Source organism: Coturnix japonica, chromosome 6 (assembly GCF_054131305.1).
Source record: "Coturnix japonica strain WE chromosome 6, WE-NBRP24, whole genome shotgun sequence".
NCBI classification, from domain to species: domain Eukaryota; kingdom Metazoa; phylum Chordata; class Aves; order Galliformes; family Phasianidae; genus Coturnix; species Coturnix japonica.
Genome location: NC_140668.1, coordinates 31,408,994 through 31,426,588, shown reverse-complemented (window position 1 = coordinate 31,426,588; position 17,595 = coordinate 31,408,994). Strand labels below are relative to the sequence as shown.

Here is a 17,595-nt window from a genome sequence, read left to right as displayed (position 1 = left end):
AGGACATTCTGGAGCTTTGTCAGTAGCAGCGACAGATTCTCAGTTCACAAGGCAGTAAAATAAACTTGTAGAGACACTCTGGTCCTTAACTGGGCTGCCACATGCCAGGTTCTGTGTGTGGTTCCGTGCTGATGGATCAGAGCAGAGCTCTGTGCCTGCACCCTGCAGCAGGCAGCCCGCTTTGCACCCTGCAAACAGTGCAGGGGCCAAGGTCAGGAAACATTCAGAGCACCCACTTTTGTGGTGCAATTAAAAACAGTCCCAAAACTCACTTCAAAATTCAGCAAGGATATTTAATTCCTCCATCGCTGTGATTTTCTCTCATTTCCTTCCCTACCAACAGAAACCAGCACAGCCAACTTTGCGTGATGGCTCTCAGCGGTGTGCAGGGTTTTGGAGTGCTTCCCCAGCCCTCCCTGGTGCGATCTGCTGTGCGATGGAAGAATAGCACCCTCAAGAGTTGACGGCTGTGCTGCTCCAGGGCTCCACAGCACTGGGCAGGAACCCTTCCTCCTTTTGTTAAAGAACACACTGGCACATGCAGCCGAGGCAAAGAGACACAAACATTTCTTTTGCCATCACATGTGAAATGTTTGGCACCGGTCAGTGTGGGTGTGGAACTCTGTGCCTGTCCGAGGGATGGCAGCTGCTGAGCGTGGCATTTGCCTTCAGAGAAGAGGCATTCAGAAAAGAATTGTCCTATTTGTTTAAGTCTGGGAAACTCGCTTTATACCATCTTAAAAGAATTTGAACAGGAATTCATGTTTTTGTGCAAAAAGAGATTATTTAAAAGTACTTCACTGAGATAAAAGGGGTCTATGTAAAAAATACCAAGCGAACCAGTCCTAAAATTGCGGGGACTTGTTTGTTAATTACAGTAATTAGGAATGGAATCTGATCCTAAACTTTCTGATTTGCTTTGAATTTCTCTTAATGTGTGGTTAGACCTTAATTTTCAGAACGATTCTAAAATGTGAGACTGCAGAGGCCTCAGTATTGTTGTTCAGTGACAAACTGAGTTCTGTGCTCCCGCTGCTGCCCGCAGTGCAGAACCTTTTGCTGTCGCTGTGCATGGCCGGTTCCTGCCCGCTGCCTTCAGGGCACGATGTGGCTGTAGGAAGCGTGGGCACGGCCAGCACCGGCTCTTGGGCCAGCTGGGTCCTACAGCGTCAGCGAGTCTGGGTCAGCATCTGCCCCTCTTCTGCAAATGGGTTTAATGGAGCAGAGCCTGCAGGATCCGCACAGACAGACGTGGCAGAGGTTGTGGGGGCTTCTTTGGAGATATTCATGACCCATATGGATGACTACCTGTGTGACCTGTATGGAACCTGTGTAGTTGGTTGTATGGGTTGGGCTCTGTGATCTCTTCAGGACCTTCCTGACCCCTGCAGTTCTGTGATGCTGTGATTTCTGCCCACACTGAAGCATCCCAGATTTCTGTCACAGGTCAGGGGATTTTCTTCTCTACTAGAACTTTGGAGCTCTTCCATATGGGCACTTTGCTTGATCAGGCAGTGCATACCCTTTGTACCCACTGTTATGTGCTGAAACCAAAGTATATCATAATTTCAGAAGATACCATATATAAAAAGCAGTTAGGATTTATCTTTTCTGTTGACACTGAAAGGTGAAAAGTATGTTCATAAATCACAGATTCTGTGTGTTCTGTATTCTATATGGATGTTTCCCACCAGACACTCACAGCAGGCTGTGCTGGCTGCACCTTGTGTCTGTGGCTCACGTGTGTGACCCCAAAGGTGGCTCTTGGTTCGTGGTTGTTTTGTTCCTAGGGCTTTGCCAGTCACTGTGAATTGCAAGGAACTGAGCAAGCAATCTGATATCACAAGCTTCTGGTTCATTCAGCCCTCCAGGACTAAGAAATGTGGCAATTCTTTCTGTAGCCATAGCCATACTGGAGTTTTCTCTGCCGATCTCCCTCGCTCTCCCCTGCTTCACTGCCCTCGGTGCGTCCCTCCTTCCACTGTGCTGCTTTCCGAGCGGCCCGGCCCAGCGGATCTAAGGGCCGGCAGTTGGGGTCGGCAGGTCCGGCTGGACGGGGAGGCGGCAGCTCCGTGCCCCGAATCCGTCCCGTGCAGGGAGCGCGGGTCCCTCGGGCCGCGGGTCTCCCAGCAGCTGCTCGGGCCGGACTCGGAGCTGAGCCCCGGCGTTTCGCTTTCCGAGCGGCACGCTCGGGTTTATCTCGGGTAAACGCCGGGAGCCGGTCCGCGCCCGACACAGCCCGAGATTGCGGTGTTTGCATTTGGGGAAATCCGTGATTAAATTTACCTGCCCGATTCGCGCCGCGGGACGGGACGGAGATGCAGCCCCGTGCGTTCATCCCCCACCGCCCGCGCACGGTGGGAGCCGCGGGGCAGCGGCAGCGCGTCCCGGCCCGGCTCTGCCCACGGCCCCGTCCCGCAGCGCCGAGCCCCGCAGCCCCGCCCCGCAGGGCGCGCTCCCGGCCGGGTCCCAGCGCCGCTCGGGGCCGCGCTCCGCGGGTCCCCACGGGGCTCAGCTGGTGAACCCAGCGCGTCGAACCGGGCCGAGCTCCGGTAACTCCGCTGGGACGGCGCCTTGGGCCCCGGGGGCGGGCGCCGTGCGCCATCCGGCCCGGCGTAATGGTTCGCGCGTAATGGTGAGCTGCGGGGCTGCTCCCCGGTGGAACGGGATCGGGCGCTGCGGGATCCGAGCCCCCAGAGCGGGGGGGCGGGCGGAGCACAGGGACCGGGCAGGGCTCGGTGAGAGCGGAGCTCCCGAGGGAGGGCGGACGGCCGGGCCGGGGCGCTAAGACCCGGGGCGCGGTGGTCAGAGGTTCCCAGCAGGACACTAGAGGGCGATCCCCGGCCCTGCTGCGGGGGTGTATATATACGGCACGCAGGACCGAGGCAACCCACTAGGAACGGGACAGGCAGGCAGGCGGCGAGCGGGGCTCGGGCGGGCTGGGGCGGGGGACGGGCTCCGGGCGCGCCGAGCGGAGCCGCTTCGAGCCGAGCCGGGGGAGCGCGGGGTGCTGCGGGCTTGGCAGAGCCGCCGCCGCCCCGTCCGAACCCTGGATTGCCGGAGCCCTTCACCATGCCCGGCAGGCTGTAGGTGCTTCATGGAGCAAGCCAACTTCTACGAGGTCGATTCCCGGCCCCCGATGAGCAGCGGCCAGCACCACCAGCTCCAGACTCCCCTGCCCGGCAGCGCCTACGGCTACAGAGAGGCTCCCTCGGCGGCGGCACCTGCTGCGGGCGGCGCGGAGCTCGGCGACATCTGCGAGAACGAGCACTCCATCGACATCAGCGCCTACATCGACCCCGCCGCCTTCAACGACGAGTTCCTGGCCGACCTCTTCCAGCACAGCAAGCAGCAGGAGAAGCACAAGGCCGTCCTGGCCGGGGATTTCGATTTCCACAGCATGCACGGGGCCGGCGCGGCCGCCTCGGCTCCGGGGCACCACCCGCAGCACCAGCAGCAGCCGCTGTTCGGCTGCGCGGCCGGCTACATGGACGGCAAGCTCGACCCGCTGTACGAGCGCATCGCCGCGCCGGGTCTGCGGCCGCTGGTCATCAAGCAGGAGCCCCGCGAGGAGGAGGAGGTGAAGGCGGCGGCCCTGGCGGCCCTCTACCCGCACCCGCAGCAGCACCCGTCCCACCTGCAGTACCAGATCGCCCACTGCGCTCAGACCACCGTGCACCTGCAGCCCGGGCACCCCACGCCGCCCCCCACGCCCGTGCCCAGCCCGCACCACCCGCACCATCCGCACCCCCCGGGCGCGTTGCCCGCCGCCCCCGGCGCCCTCAAGATGATGCCCGCCGACCACCGCGGCAAATCCAAAAAGACAGTGGACAAGAACAGCAACGAGTACCGAGTGCGCCGGGAGCGCAACAACATCGCGGTGCGCAAGAGCCGGGACAAGGCCAAGCAGCGCAACGTGGAGACGCAGCAGAAGGTGCTGGAGCTCACCACCGACAACGAGCGGCTGCGGAAGCGGGTGGAGCAGCTCAGCCGGGAGCTGGAGACTCTGCGGGGCATCTTCAGGCAGCTGCCCGAGAGCTCGCTGGTGAAGGCCATGGGCAGCTGCGCTTAGCCGGGCCCTCCCGCTGCTCCGGGCGCTCCGAGCGGTGCCGGAGCGGGCTCAGATTGTGGGGGGTGGGCTAGGTTTTTTTCCCTTTTTTTTTTTGTTTCTTTTTTTGTTTCTTTTTTTTTTTCTCCCCAACAATAATGACCAATAAAAGAAGCCAGGCAGCTGTAGTATTACCAGGTCGGTGCCTTAGGGTTGACACACGAATAAGCTGAAAAACGTGGTGGGTTTTGTAAGGAGAAAGGCGAGGGGAAGGAAGAGATTAAACAAAAAAGCCCACGTGTCTACACAGGGTAAATGACAATAATAATAGTAACAGTAATAAAGCACATAGAGCAGCCCAGATGTGCCTTAAAGCTGCCTGCAGGAGGTCTGTGCCCTCAGCCCGCCGAGGAAGGAGCGCGGGGACGTGCGGGCTGCGGGGCCGGAACGGGGACGGCGGCGGATGCGGAACGGCAGCGGAACCGGGACCGTCAGCGGGACGGGACGACCCGAGCGACGGACATCGGGACCCACGGACATCGGGACCCACGGCCAGCCGGGTTCGCGGACAGCCCGTCCCGGCAGCCGGACAGTAGGGCCGAGGGCGGCCCGGCGGAGCTCCCTGCGCCGACGGGGAGAGCGGCGGCGATTCGTACTGTATGTCACGACATGGCGAAGCACAAGTGAATAAATACCTATCGATGCGGGTATTTACTACGAACTCTCAGCGTATTTTGCTTTCTCCCAGGACATTCAGCTCCTCTCCGCGTCTGTGTCTGCCCAAGCTGTGCCTCATGTAATGTGAAAGCCTTTCCGTGTATACTAGCTACACTATTTTTATCGCGTTACTTAGATCTTTGCCATCACACCACTTTCTTATCTGGTGACAGAGACTATGCCCTCGTGCTGCAACGTTATTTTATTATTTGTGTGGGTGGGTGGGTGAGTGCGAGCTGCGCTGCTGCGGGCGGCCGCGGCCCCGTCCGGCCGGGGGCAGCGGGAGGGCAGCGCGGGTGCGTGCGGGGCGCGTGTGCGGCGTGCGTGTGCGGTGGGAACGTGGACGTATATGCACACATCGGTGTTCTGTTTTTGTTTTTTTTTTAATTCGGGAGGGGACCGCATATACAGTTTTGTCGGATAGTCCTGGTTACATTCATAATAAACAGCATATACTCTGCCATCACCGCCCGCTGCGTGTTCCAGTGCTCGTCCCGGGGCCGGCCGGCTCTGAGCCCCTTTCGGCACCGCGGCCCGGGCCGCCGATCGCTCCCGTTTGCCCCGTTCGTGCGACGCCTTCGGGAGGCGGCGGTGTGTCTGTGTCTGTGTCTGTGTCTGTGTCCGTGCCGCGTGCAGGTGCGATCCCGCCGGGCGCTGCGGGGCCGGGGCGGAGGGAGCGACCGGGTGGGACGCGACGGCGTCGGGACACGCGGAGACGCCGCGCGGCCGCTCGCGGTGCCGGACCCCGCCCCTCCCCCGGGGAGTTTCGCCCCGGCCGGGCACACAGACGCCGCTCCGGGGCTCGACGCGGCACGACCCTCCCCCCTTTCCTTCCCCCCCGGGGCAACGGCTACCACGAGGCACCGGGCAGCTCGACCGCCGGCCCGAAAGGGCGGCCCCGCCCCGCCTCGGCGCACCCGGGGTCGGATTCGGGGCCGCAGCACGAGGGGAGGCGGCTCGAGCTGCAGCTGCGATAGGGCAACAGGGCCCCGCCCGGCGGAGGGAGCGCGGCCGGGTCGGGCCAAGGGGCCGCGCCGCCCGCACCAGGAACGGGGGGAACCCGGGGCGGAAGGACGGCTCTGAGGTGAAGCGACGGCCGGCGGGGTCGTGCAAGGAGCCGTCCCACCGCCCAGCGCTTATCGGCGCCGCACGTGGGCGGGGCGGAGCAGCGCTCCGCGGGGACGCGGCGAGGAGCACGCGGTACGGCAGGTGCGAGGCCGGAGGGAGGAGGCCGGGAGTCCGCTGGGATCCCGCTGCGTTGCGGGGCCGTCCCGGAGCCGTGCGGGCCGAGCCGTCCCGGCGGTACCGAGCGCTCGGTGGTCTGCTCGGCGGGATGCGCTGCGGGCACGGTCCGACTGCGCTGAGCGAAGGTAAGGCCGGGCTACTCCGCGCATCGTGGCGGTAGGGCGTGCAGCGGGGTGAAGGAGTTTTACTTTTCGGTTAGATTCACATTAAGACGCATCGCTCGTTGCGAGGGAAGAGCTGAACTTTGTGGCCGCCGGACAGAAATACGGACGTTTGGTTTCTTTCCCCCCCAGCCCCGCAGAGCCGGGCCGCTGCCGGCCACGTGCTGCGCTGTGAGTATCGCGAAAGGTCCGTTACAGGCAGCAGAAGGCAATGGAGGTGCCCGCCTTAACACCGCAACAGCGTCGGCGGTGCTGGCCCGGCAGGGCTGCAGCCGCAGCACGTGTCCCACCGTGGCCCTGCAGACCTTCCTACCCCGACCCGCACCGCGACGCCCAGACCCTGAGCTGTAACATGAGGGACGGGATGGATGGATGGATGGATGGATGGATGGATGGACGGAGGGATGGATGGAGGGATGGAGGGCGGCCACGTGGAGCAGGGCGGGGGAGGGAGAGAACAGCTGTGTGCTCACACTGCGCCCAGGTGAGAGGTCGTTCGTGGCCGTAATGAAGTCTGGACCTGGGGGTGGGGGTGGAACGACAAGATTTTGCTGTGATTTATTTTCTTCTGCCTCAACAGGGCAGTTTTTGGAGTACTCTGCTGCAGTTCTCCTGCTGGAAGGGGCAGTGGGAGTTGCTTTGCTGTTGGGTGGAAGCAGGTGCTTCTCTGTGCCCTGTGCTTGCTGAGTTTGACCCAGTTCGGTGGTGAAAACAATGAATGTGTAATTGAGTAAAAGGTTGGGGCAGTCCTTGGTATCTTAAATGTTGACTGGATCTGAGGAGTCAGCACTTACCCCAAAGGTGTTACAGGTGGAAAATGAGCACGTGTTGTAGCTTACTGAGCATGTCCACAGCAACCTGCTTGTCTGTATGGAGCCTGAAATAAAAAGCAGCTTTTTGGAATAGGGGTTTTTGTAATGCCAGCTCTGCAATCTGGTTCTTACATCCACAGCACGCCGCCTGCCCGGTGCTTTGCTGGAGGCTTGGTGACCTCGCCCTCTGTGCAGGAGCAATGGGCTGTTGTCCTGAGCAGCGTGTGGCTGGGATTGTAATTGGAAGGGAATCCTCACAAAAGGAAATCTGATTCATTTACTCTAAATATTTAACTGCAATTTTCTTACTTTAACACCATCCTATTTTACTGCAGCATTGCATCTTGCCTCCAAAATTAATAGTTAACCGCTGAGAAAGACAGGTCTGGCAGAATGGAAATCAGGCATTATATTATCCCATGAGTCATGTGCGTACAGAGAACCAAACAAGTGTTAGCCAATGGCTTTGAGCCCAAAATATGTCAAAGAGGAGATGCGTATCTTCATTTATATTAAGTAGATAGAAAGCACGTTGCTGTTCCCATTAAGCAGGTTGGAGCCCTGCCACTGGCTGCGGTGGGAACAGGATGGGCCCATGCGGCAGGAGCTGGCTCTGGCTACCTGCACTCACCATAGAGTAGGGGCAGCTTCTATACTAACAGTTGTTCCTAGTTAGCAGTAGGTTTGGAGACCTGCCCTAGTTTAGATGTGATTCCTTTCTTTGTTGGATGAATTGATTTCTTCTTTCAAGTAGGAGGATACGTGGCAGTAGGCAGCAGCGTGGCCTTTGCAGAGCACTGGAAGTGGGCAGAGTGGGAGACCCTGCTTTGTGCATTCAGACCACTTTATTTGGCAAAATCTCAGTGGAATCAGGGAAAGTCTTTACTGAATAAATGTCTCAAAGATGTGACCCTGTCCCTCAGGGAGGGGAGATGATACGAATAGCAGTGATACACCCCAGCCAGGGGCTGGGAGATGAGGGCTGCTGCTGAGCTGCTGCTGGTCAGTGAGTATCACGTGCCTGAGCTTTCATGTACAGCCATACACTCATCTATTGCATTGTAATTTGATGGCTGAAATGGTGTTGGAAACCCACATTTTTAACTACCAATAACGTAACTAACTTCTTAAAGCTTATTTGTGTGTGGATGATTTCCTTAGAATTCTGATCAGTGGCAGAGGTTTGTTGCTGGCAGTGCTGTGCAGGAGCTGGCTACATCCACAGAGCTCTGTCTGTGACCCGAATTAGCCCTGCAAGACCTCGTGGGCCACACTGAGGGTTTTGGTGTGCTTTCTGCAGCAGGTAATGTTTGCTTTTCCCTTTCTGCAGCTGTAGGAGAAGAATTCAAATAACGAGAATGTTTTAGGGCTGGTGTGAGCAGCAGGTATTTTGGTATTTGCGTTCCATGCTCCTCACTGAGGGTGTTCCTTGAAGGTTTGCACACTGTGGTGCTGGATGCCTCCTCTGTGGATTGCAGGTGTTCTCTCACTGCTGGGGAGGAGCTTTTGGTGCCGATGTGGTTGCTCTGTTGGCTCTGTGAGCTGTGCTGGGACTGAAGTGGGATATATTGAGGGGAGGAAAGAGAGAGGGCAGACATCAGCTGTTGGGGTGTAGGGGTGAGGAGATTCAGAGTTGATGCTGCAGAAATCTCCCTGACTTAGCTGGAGTGGGAGCAAGCCTCCAAAGGAGGGGGATCCAGGCCATGGGACAGCCAGAGGGATGATAGCTTCTGTTTGAAGGCTTGGTGCTTGGAAAGGGCTCCAGCCAGAGCCGGGCAGGTGCAGTGTAATGGCAGGCAGGCAGTGGGCATGCTGAGGACGCTATTTTGTTAGCTTTCATGCTATATAACATCATCTGTTTATTTAGAAAAGCATGTTTCTCGCCCCAGTCAGAGTCATTTCCCGTGAAAAGCAAAGCGCTCTTGCTGGGAGCACTGCTGGGATCTGTGAAACATGAGAGCAACCAGGAGAGTTACAGAAAATTTTGAAACATAGGGGAATCCTTCCTTGCTTTTCTTTCATCACCAGCGTCCTTCCCTGAATGCCAGTGTGATGGGAGAGCAGGGCAAGGATGCAGTTCATGTCCGGGCTGTGTTTGTGTGCAGGTGTTTGTGATGTGCACTGTGGGCTGTACCCCCACCAATGCATGCAGGTGATGCTGATTAGCAGCTGCTGGCATGTTACACAAAAGTGAGGCACATCAGCTTTTGTGGACAATTTGTTAGTTAGGATTTAAAATGGCAAAGCTACTTCTGATCTTAGAGGAGCAAACTTGTCCTGTAAGCAACTTTCTAGATGTCACGTATGACTGCATTAGTAGAGTCTGTAATCTGTTGGCAGTTACGGCTGCTGGAGCTTTGCAGTTTCATTAATTTTATGTGCTAATAAAAGGCTCATGGGCAGCTCCCTGTTACCAGCCAAAGCAGTAGTACTGAGTAAAGAACCAGGGGACTTAACAAAAGAGAATGAAATGTGGAGGTCTTTTTGTTCGTCGTCTGCTTTGTGCACTTGAGTGAGGTTTTCAAGTTTTTCATTATGTTTGTGCTTTATATAATAAAGGTTGGGGAGACATCGATTGCCTTGAGAACTGCAGTCAAGTTGTAAGTTGTTGATGCTGCTGTGTGCTGTCCGGCCAGCAGGGCTGAGCTGATGGGTGTGAATTGGCAATGTAGACACAGTGCTGCTGGTACCTCAGGGCTCTGCACCTCCAGCTGGTCAGCATCCCACAGTTGTTAGCAGTGGGTGGTGAGAAACACCTGTGAGGGGAGCACCCTCATCCCAGGTGTGCTGGGTGCTGGCAGGCAGGGGCTGGGTGTGTGTGCCAGGCACCAAACAGGCACAGAGGGCAACAAGCCCAGGCTACCTTAACTGCAAACGAGTGACTCAGCTGTTTCTGCAAAGTTTGGAGTTTCAGCGGAATATTTTTTTTTATTTTTTTTTTCCGCTATGCTGACAGCTTTTCCACCCACGTATTGCAAACGTGGCTTTATGCCATGGAGGTATTTTGGGATTATAAAGCGTACTGCGAGTTTGTAGGGTTGCGTATGAGAAAAGGTGCCTTCTGGATCTCGAAATACGTAGGTTGTAAGGAGACTGGAGGCGTAGGGGACTTCTTTGTAAATCCCAAGGCTCGGAGGAGATGGATCCCCATCTGTCATTCACCTGCTTTTATTTATTCCACTGAAAACCAGGCAGTGTTTTCAGACAACCTGTATCTACAGAAATAGAATACTCTGAAATCCCCCAAAGTTTTGGCAGCGCTTTTATTGTGGGCAGTTACTCATTCACACACCTGGTACGTACTGTTGGTCCTGTTATTGTAAGGCATTCCCAAACAATCCTGCAGGGAAAATAAACTGCAGGGAGAGATACAGGAAATTAACCATAACAAAACGCAAAAGGTTTCTTCATCTGTCAAGTGTATTGCAATATTCAGTGAGTTACTGTACTCAGCTGAAGATGAAATTAGATGGAGTATGTGTGTAATGCTACTGCAGCTCGTTGAGCCACTGCCTGCAAATACACCCAAAGCCAGTCCTTGCTGTAAGGCTGTGCTCCTTGCTGTCAGTCTGGGACCACCACGTGGATCAGGCAGGGCAGCACTGATTGTGGAGGAGGACAGCCAGGAGCTGGGGTTGTTCTCAGTCATCCCTGTGCTCAGGCAGCCAGCTGTGGAATCCAAAGGTTTGCTCTGTTGTCACAAATTTTTTTATGCCACAAATGCTGATGCAGCAGCAAAAGCCGCTATCAGGGGTCTCACCACATCATAGGAATGGAGAAGAGAAAGAGCAGAAATCCAGAGAAGTGCTGTTAGTGACCAGTAACCACCAGCGCATGGCAGATGGCTCTTGTGAAGCCAGCAAGGCTCTGGCTTCTCTAGACTGCCTGTAGTGGAGGGGCAGTAATTCATCGGTGATGTCTGCAGCAGCCCTCAGCTCGCTTTGCTGGTTGGATTTTGGGGTTTGGGGCTTTGTTTTGTTTCGGTCTTTTATGAAGTTACTTCCAAAGAAAAGATATAATAGAATATGACAGCATATGTTGAGCATAAAAGCTATCACATTCCTCTGGGAGCTGTTGGAGGAGAAGAAGTCGAGCCGCTGAAATGCAACCCCACCACTGCCTTGAGTGCCCACCAGCAGCTCAGATCTCTGCGGTCGTGCTGGGCAGGTCTCAGGGAACCAAAGGGACAAGTGACTTTTGTCCCTGGCCAGCAGAAAGCCACCGGGCAGGGAGACAAGCTCTGCCTCTGTTTCACCCTCAGGCTGCCAGCGGGCCAGGGAACAAGTCCTCCCAGCACCTTGCACTGCGTGCTGCCACGCTGTCCTTGTGTCACAGCAGGGCAGCCTGGCTCCACCACTGGCTCCTTCAGTGTCATAAGGAGGGGGAACAGTCCTGCTCCATCAGTGGAGCACTGGCTCAGCAGCCTTTATCTCTAGGCTGAGAGTGGGGATTTGTGAGCCTGAAATTCAAAGTGAAACTGGTGGATGCGAGTGCCATGGGAACCAGAGCAAGCTGGAGGTTTACACAGATCCCCGTAGGGTTGGGGCTGCCGAGTTTCATATGGTACTAGAAAAAAAATAGTGTCTCTGGAATAAAAATCTGTCTGTGTCTCGAGGCAACTGTGGGCACCTCCAGCCAGCACCTGATTCACTCCTGAACAGTTACCTGCGAGGCATCTCAGCTGGCAGACACTTGTCCGAGGCGCCCGAGGCCGCATGGGCTGTTTTCAGTTTAATCTATTTTTAATGTGGCGCCTTATTCCAAACTGCTGAGTTCTCACATTTCCAAGCCGTCATGGTAATAGGATTGTGCAGCCTTATTGGCTAGAGTTTTCCACCCCCAGTGCCAAACATTAGGCTCCTAAATCCATATTTAAATGCCTAAATGAGGCTGACGAATCCTGCAGGAGTCAGTAGGAACTGGACGTGGTCTGCCCCTTGGAAAATAACCAGGCCACTGGGTGTGTGAGCAAAGCTTTGCTGTAGGCACCCAGATGTTCAGGTGTGGGCCACTGTGCAAGTTGTTTGAGCCTAACTACAAGTGCTGTATCCCCGATACATGAACGGCTCCAGTATGGGGCACACTGCTATGAGGGCTGAACCTTCACAGCCTGCTGATGTGTGAAGCCTTCTGAAGGGGCAGAGTTGTGTTTTTAATCCAGAATGGCCCTGGGTGTCAGTGTGAAGGAGAGAGGTGAGATGAGTGCAGGCAGGAGCCTTGTTGGGAATTTGGAAGTGGGATACACTGAGAATCGTAGCAAGTGCCCATCCTTTGCATTGACTTTGTGTCTGCACTACTTCCGTACCCATGATCTAACACTGCATATTTTTACTCTGCTACCTCCTTCTGCTATTTCTATTTGTAGCACCCTGCTAGACTTGTTTCCAAGCCAATCCAAAGTTCTTCTGAAACTCCCTATGCTAACAGCAGCATGAAAGCAGAACTGCGCAGTGGCTGCAGCAGACATGGTAGGGGTTTGCTTTGAGCTGAGCGGTGTTGGTCACTTCAGCCTTTTGAGCTGAACTGAACGTGGGAATATTATCTGCCAAGAGAAGCAGCTTGTAGAAGTTGTGTTATGTTGCTTTTTTCATTGCAGACCTGAAAAACACTGTACATGGAACTTCCAGCCAACACTTGAAATACATGCTCTGATTGCTTTGTGTGGAGGGCTTGTTTTCATGTTAATATTGCAAGGTAACATATAAGACCATGAAAATACAACATTCTTTCATCCAGACGAGGCAGAACTGATTTAGCTCGAAGAGTGTTTTATTGCAAAATGAAAGTGTCAGTTCAGTTTATATCCTGCTTTTGATAAAGGAGGGAGAAACAGTTTCCAGAGTCTCACCAGATGATAGAAGCTGATTCCCTTGGCTAGTCAATGGCTGTGTGCTAGAGACAGAACTTCAGCAAACCACGTCCTTTTATCCAAAGAGCACAGATACAGTGGAGGAGCCTTGTTCTGTTGGCTTTGGGTACCCCATTACCTGAGCCATCACAGTGCTGGCTGACTGCTGGCCCAGGAGCACCAGTATATGAGCACTGGGCACCGTGCTGTGTAGCCTTAAGAGCCAGACACCAAAGCCAGAAACAGATCTGATGTGTTAAGGCTTCCAAGAACATGTTTGATGTCTAGAGGACAGCCTGAAAATGCAGGTGTTTCTGCCACCTCCTTCCACTCTCAGTTCCCTTGCCATCTCATCTGGAAACAGAAACTTGGTACGTGCTTCATGTTTGCGTCCTCTGAAGGCTTCCAGTGTCTCCCCATGGACAGAGCCAGCAATCCTGCTGAAGTAAGAGCTGCTCTCTCCTTCTGCCTGGCATCAGTCTTCTAAGTCGCTGCCATTTATTTTAGAGCATTCACTGGGGAAGTGGGTGACCTGGGTTCAGTGCGTTCCTCAATCTGTTCATCTCTCACTTCCCATGAGACAGTCTAACTGCCGGCCCCCCAGCTATTCTGGGTGAAGCCATGCCTCCCAGTAATGGGGTGTTTCTGCTTCCTTTCCCACTGTTGGTCAGCAACTTTTTCCAGAGTGAAGTGAGCAGGGCTTCATGTTGTGAGGAGCCTCAGGGTTCATTTGGCTTGCTGGGAGCTGGGTTCCCAGACCCCACTCCTCTGAGCGTTCAGGGGTATCATCCCTCTATCTTTGTGTGCCTGTGAATGAGAGTGGAAAAATGCAGCTCCTTGGAGATGCTGGGCTGGTGTGGGTGCAGAAAGCTTGCATGTGAATCAGAGTGAGATCACAGAGTGCAGGTGGTTGAGGGAGAGGGACCTTACTGACACTGGACTTCAGTGCTTAAGTCAGGTCTATAAACTGCCTCGTTTAAGGTATTTGTTTGGTGGTAACTCCTTGAAGCCCTTCTCTGCTTTTTGTTCTGCACCCAAGGATCCCAGTGGATCAGCCAGGATCTCTACTGCTGCTCTGATAAACATTTCCAAGGTTTATTAAATGTGCTCTCTGACGTTCTTTTGTGGAGACAGTAATTTGACAGTCATCACGTGAGAAACTCAGAATTTGCCATCTGGCCTGGCAAGACTTAGTTCTTCTCACCATTAATTAAACTGACATTATTGCACGCTTTTATGATGGTGGTTATGATGTGTCCTGTGATAACACCAGGGCCGGTACTGAGGCATGCACAGCACCTTCCACTCGCATGACGTTTGTGGGCGGTACAGCCGAGCACCTCCGGACTTCAGTGTCAGCTCTAATAACTGAGTTTCAGGGCCCCACTCAGGCACCTTCCCCTGGAGCGGGTTCTTCTGGTTCTGAGGGGATGGTTTCACAAGTAGGAAGATGTAGCTGGGGGGAAGAAGGGAGCAGCTGCTTGGCTGTAATAGAGTTGTATGACATGCCCTGACAGGAGATCTTACTGACCACAGCTTTGCCCTGCTTGGTGAGACCGTGACCATTAATGGGAAAGTGGATCGGCAGCAACAGATAGAGCAGGGAGCAAAAAGAGAGGAAGGAAGTGAAATAGAGTGACAGCTGAAGGCAGCTGCAAAAAGCAGGTAGGTACATTGTGGTGGTGGCTGGAGTGAGGAAGGAGGAAACTAAGCTTCTCTAGGGATGAGAGAGGAGGTATCTGTATCCTGTCTGGGATGGACACGTGTGATGCCCAGCAGCTTAACCTGTCTGTAATCCCCCTTCAGACCCAGCTCCAGGTGCTGGATGGCAGAGTATTTCTTGTCTGCAGTGGTCTCCAAACTGTGACTCGGCAAATGGACTGAGATGGGTAGGTCTGAAGAAAATGCCCAAGTATGAGGCTTGGGAGAAGTCATTCCCAGCACTAATTCTTGCCATTTTTCTCCTCCCTGTCAGAGCCTTGGATGCTCAACTGCTCAGAGTTAACTCAGCAGCTTCAAGAGATTCAATAATATTTGCTTTTACCCAAATCCCTCGAAGTCTGAGGGAATGGAGACAGAATCAGTTTACTGAGATGAAAAGCCAAGAAAAGTAAATCATCCTTGGGTCAGGATGAGCTCTCATTTGAAGAGGCCACAGATGGCAGGGATGTTCATGAATCAGCAGTTTCACAGACCTCTGCCCATTCAGGGAGTAATGCATATAAACAAACATGAAAACGGCAGAGAGCCGCAGAGCTTTCCAGCTCCTTCCTGTTCCCTCCATGCAATTGAAGGGGCCCTCCTCAGAGGAGCTGGACAGAAGGAAAGGGCTGCTGTCCTGGGCTCTGAGCTTGTCCCAGGATGCTCATCCTACACCTTCTGCTTCAGCTGTGTGACGGCCAGAGAGACAGCTGGATGTCCCCTCTTATCCCATTAGTGCAAGCAGGTATGCTCTTCAGTACAGGAGGCAGCTGCTGACTAGCCTGATGGCAGGCATTTGGAGTTATCTGAGATGAAGGAAAGAGGGGTGAGGTGAGGACATGAGCTATTGCACCATTGTGCTGCTGCAGGTGCAGAGCAGCTCCTGTACATGTGGGCAGTGTGAGGTGGGCCTGCCCCTGGTGTGCTCTTGCTCTTTGATACTTGCCCTGGATCCGCTTGCCCATGAGGCTGGGACCTTAGAAGGCCCCCAGAGCTCTATCATGTCTGGTGTTAGGAACGTTCTTCCTTCAATTATTTGATGTTTGCCAGATGTTATGCCAGGAAAATGCAGCACCAGAGCTATGCCAAGGAGCCCCTACTTTGAGGGATTTGTGTTTGTATTCTAGGGTCTGCTGACCAAGATGCTTCCAAAGTGATGCAGTGTCACTGCCATGCTGCCCAAGTGTCAGCATGGGTGGTGCTTCTACTGGAAGATAACATGCGAGTGATGAGAACTGGCCAAGTCAGTGACTGCGTCTGAATTGTATTTGAGACTTTGTCATGGTTTGAACCAAAACAGGCTTTTTATAAATAGTCTGTTTGGGATGAAACACAGCCTGAATCTTCAAACTATTGTGTGGGGTGGGAGCTGTGAGACTTCTTTAAAGCTGCCAGGCATCACACAGCCACAAACTGAGTGTGCTTCTGCTGAGGAGATGCTGCTACTGAGGCTGCTGGACTCTGCCATTCCCACAGGAGCAACACCTCACAACACGTCAACCCTAGCAATTATATCTAAGGAGCAATTGTAGTGGATATCACAGGAGATGTACAGGAACATCTATGGCATTGGGATTTATTATCAGTAAATTAGGTACTTCAGGTTCATTGCAAGGTTGGAGAACGTCTGACTGTGTGAAGGAGCTGAGGGAATTGGATGAAGTGAATTTAGTGAATGTATGTAGTTAGGTAATTAGGTTGTCATCCACTTTTCCAGGTAATAGAGAAGATTCTCTAAGACATTTCCCTGAGAAGTAACTACCTCACATAGTAAATTACTAGTCTAGAAAGCAGCTGTGTTTTTAAAAAACGTGTCCACCAAATGATGACAAGTTGGTTTGCTTAAGGAGAGAAGAAATGTGCAATTTTTTGGTGTTACTGTTCTAAGGGTTTCTTGTCTTGGTGTCCAGACTGACAAAATTACCTTTACCTACTTTGACTGTCAGTGATAGAAGGTAGTAGCTAGGAAAAGCCGAGTGCACAGTGAGAGCTGGCACAGTGCTGTGGTGGTGTGGACGTGCTGGGGGTGAGCACCTTGAAGAGGATCTTTCTGAGTGGTGCTGTCTAGAGAAGAAGCAGCCTGCTGATGAGGTTCAGGAGTGTGAAGCACCGTAGGACATCAGGGTTTAGAAAGGGGTAGAAGAACTTGGGTTGGAAATGAGCAGTGCAGAGTGATGACATGCTTGATGGAAAACCGGCCTCGCTGAGTGAGCACAGTCACAGAGTGAAAAGCTGCCCACCGGGCAGATACCAGTGATCATATAGTAAGCAGGAAAATGGTATCAATCTAGTCACAGTGCTTTTTATGACTCTTAAGACATTGATGGATGAAGATTCAATGAAGAGAAGCTTCCTTTTTCTTATGTTTTGACATCTTTCAGGCTTAAACATGAACTAACTACCATTATCCTAATTTTACAGATGGGGACAGACAGGTTATGTGACATGCTCCGGGTCACATGAGCAGTGTGTGTCAGAGTGAGAAACAGCACCTGGATCTCTCAATTGTGAAGCTGTTGCTCTTGGCACTGCGTCACCCTGACTGCAAACAAAACACTGAGATTGACTTTGCCTGCGTCCTTCTTATGCCTACAAATGGTAAGGATTTTGAACAAATCAAAAAGAGTCACTCCTCCAATTTGTATGTCCAATCCTCTCCATGCAGTGGCATAATGTACCCTAGAGGAGTCTGTAATTAATACAGGTAATTACCCCTTGCTGCAAAGACTCTGAAACATCACTGGTTAAGAATCTAGATGAAACTTTCACCTTGTTTACTGAGTGCTTAGTGCTGTGTGATTCAGGGTGGATTGGAATGATATCTACAGGAAAAATTAACTTAGAACCAAGATGAGCACTGCTAACTTCTTAGTGCCGTTGTCTTGACTTGGCCACCACTTGAGCTTTAGTAGAAATAGAAGTCAAGGAAATAATGAGGTAGGAGGTAGAGTTAGCTATTGTAGTGGAGTGTTTGTCACAGTTTGCCTTCTTCGCTCAAAAAGCTTTAATATAAAACGAGTGGATATTGATGGCTTGTTGGCAGAAGAGCATGTGTAGGTTCTA

At 53.4% G+C, this 17,595-nt stretch overlaps 2 protein-coding genes across 2 annotated transcripts in view; both read left to right on the top strand.

Annotated features, from left to right (window-relative positions):
• The first annotated feature begins 2,883 nt into the window (after positions 1-2,883).
• CEBPA (CCAAT enhancer binding protein alpha) lies at positions 2,884-5,228 on the top strand. The gene has a single exon (XM_015873947.3). The coding sequence runs from the start codon at positions 3,098-3,100 to the stop codon at positions 4,070-4,072; it is 975 nt and encodes a 324-aa protein (XP_015729433.2). The 5' UTR covers positions 2,884-3,097; the 3' UTR covers positions 4,073-5,228.
• LOC107319257 (uncharacterized) overlaps positions 4,364-17,595 on the top strand; it is a 30,304-nt gene continuing 17,072 nt past the window's right edge. Inside the window, exons 1-4 of the mRNA XM_085550606.1 lie at positions 4,364-4,705; positions 4,797-4,844; positions 4,939-5,110; positions 5,281-6,135. Coding sequence (XP_085406732.1) covers positions 4,364-4,705; positions 4,797-4,844; positions 4,939-5,110; positions 5,281-6,135 — 1,417 coding nt within the window. The remainder of the gene's footprint in view (positions 4,706-4,796; positions 4,845-4,938; positions 5,111-5,280; positions 6,136-17,595) is intronic.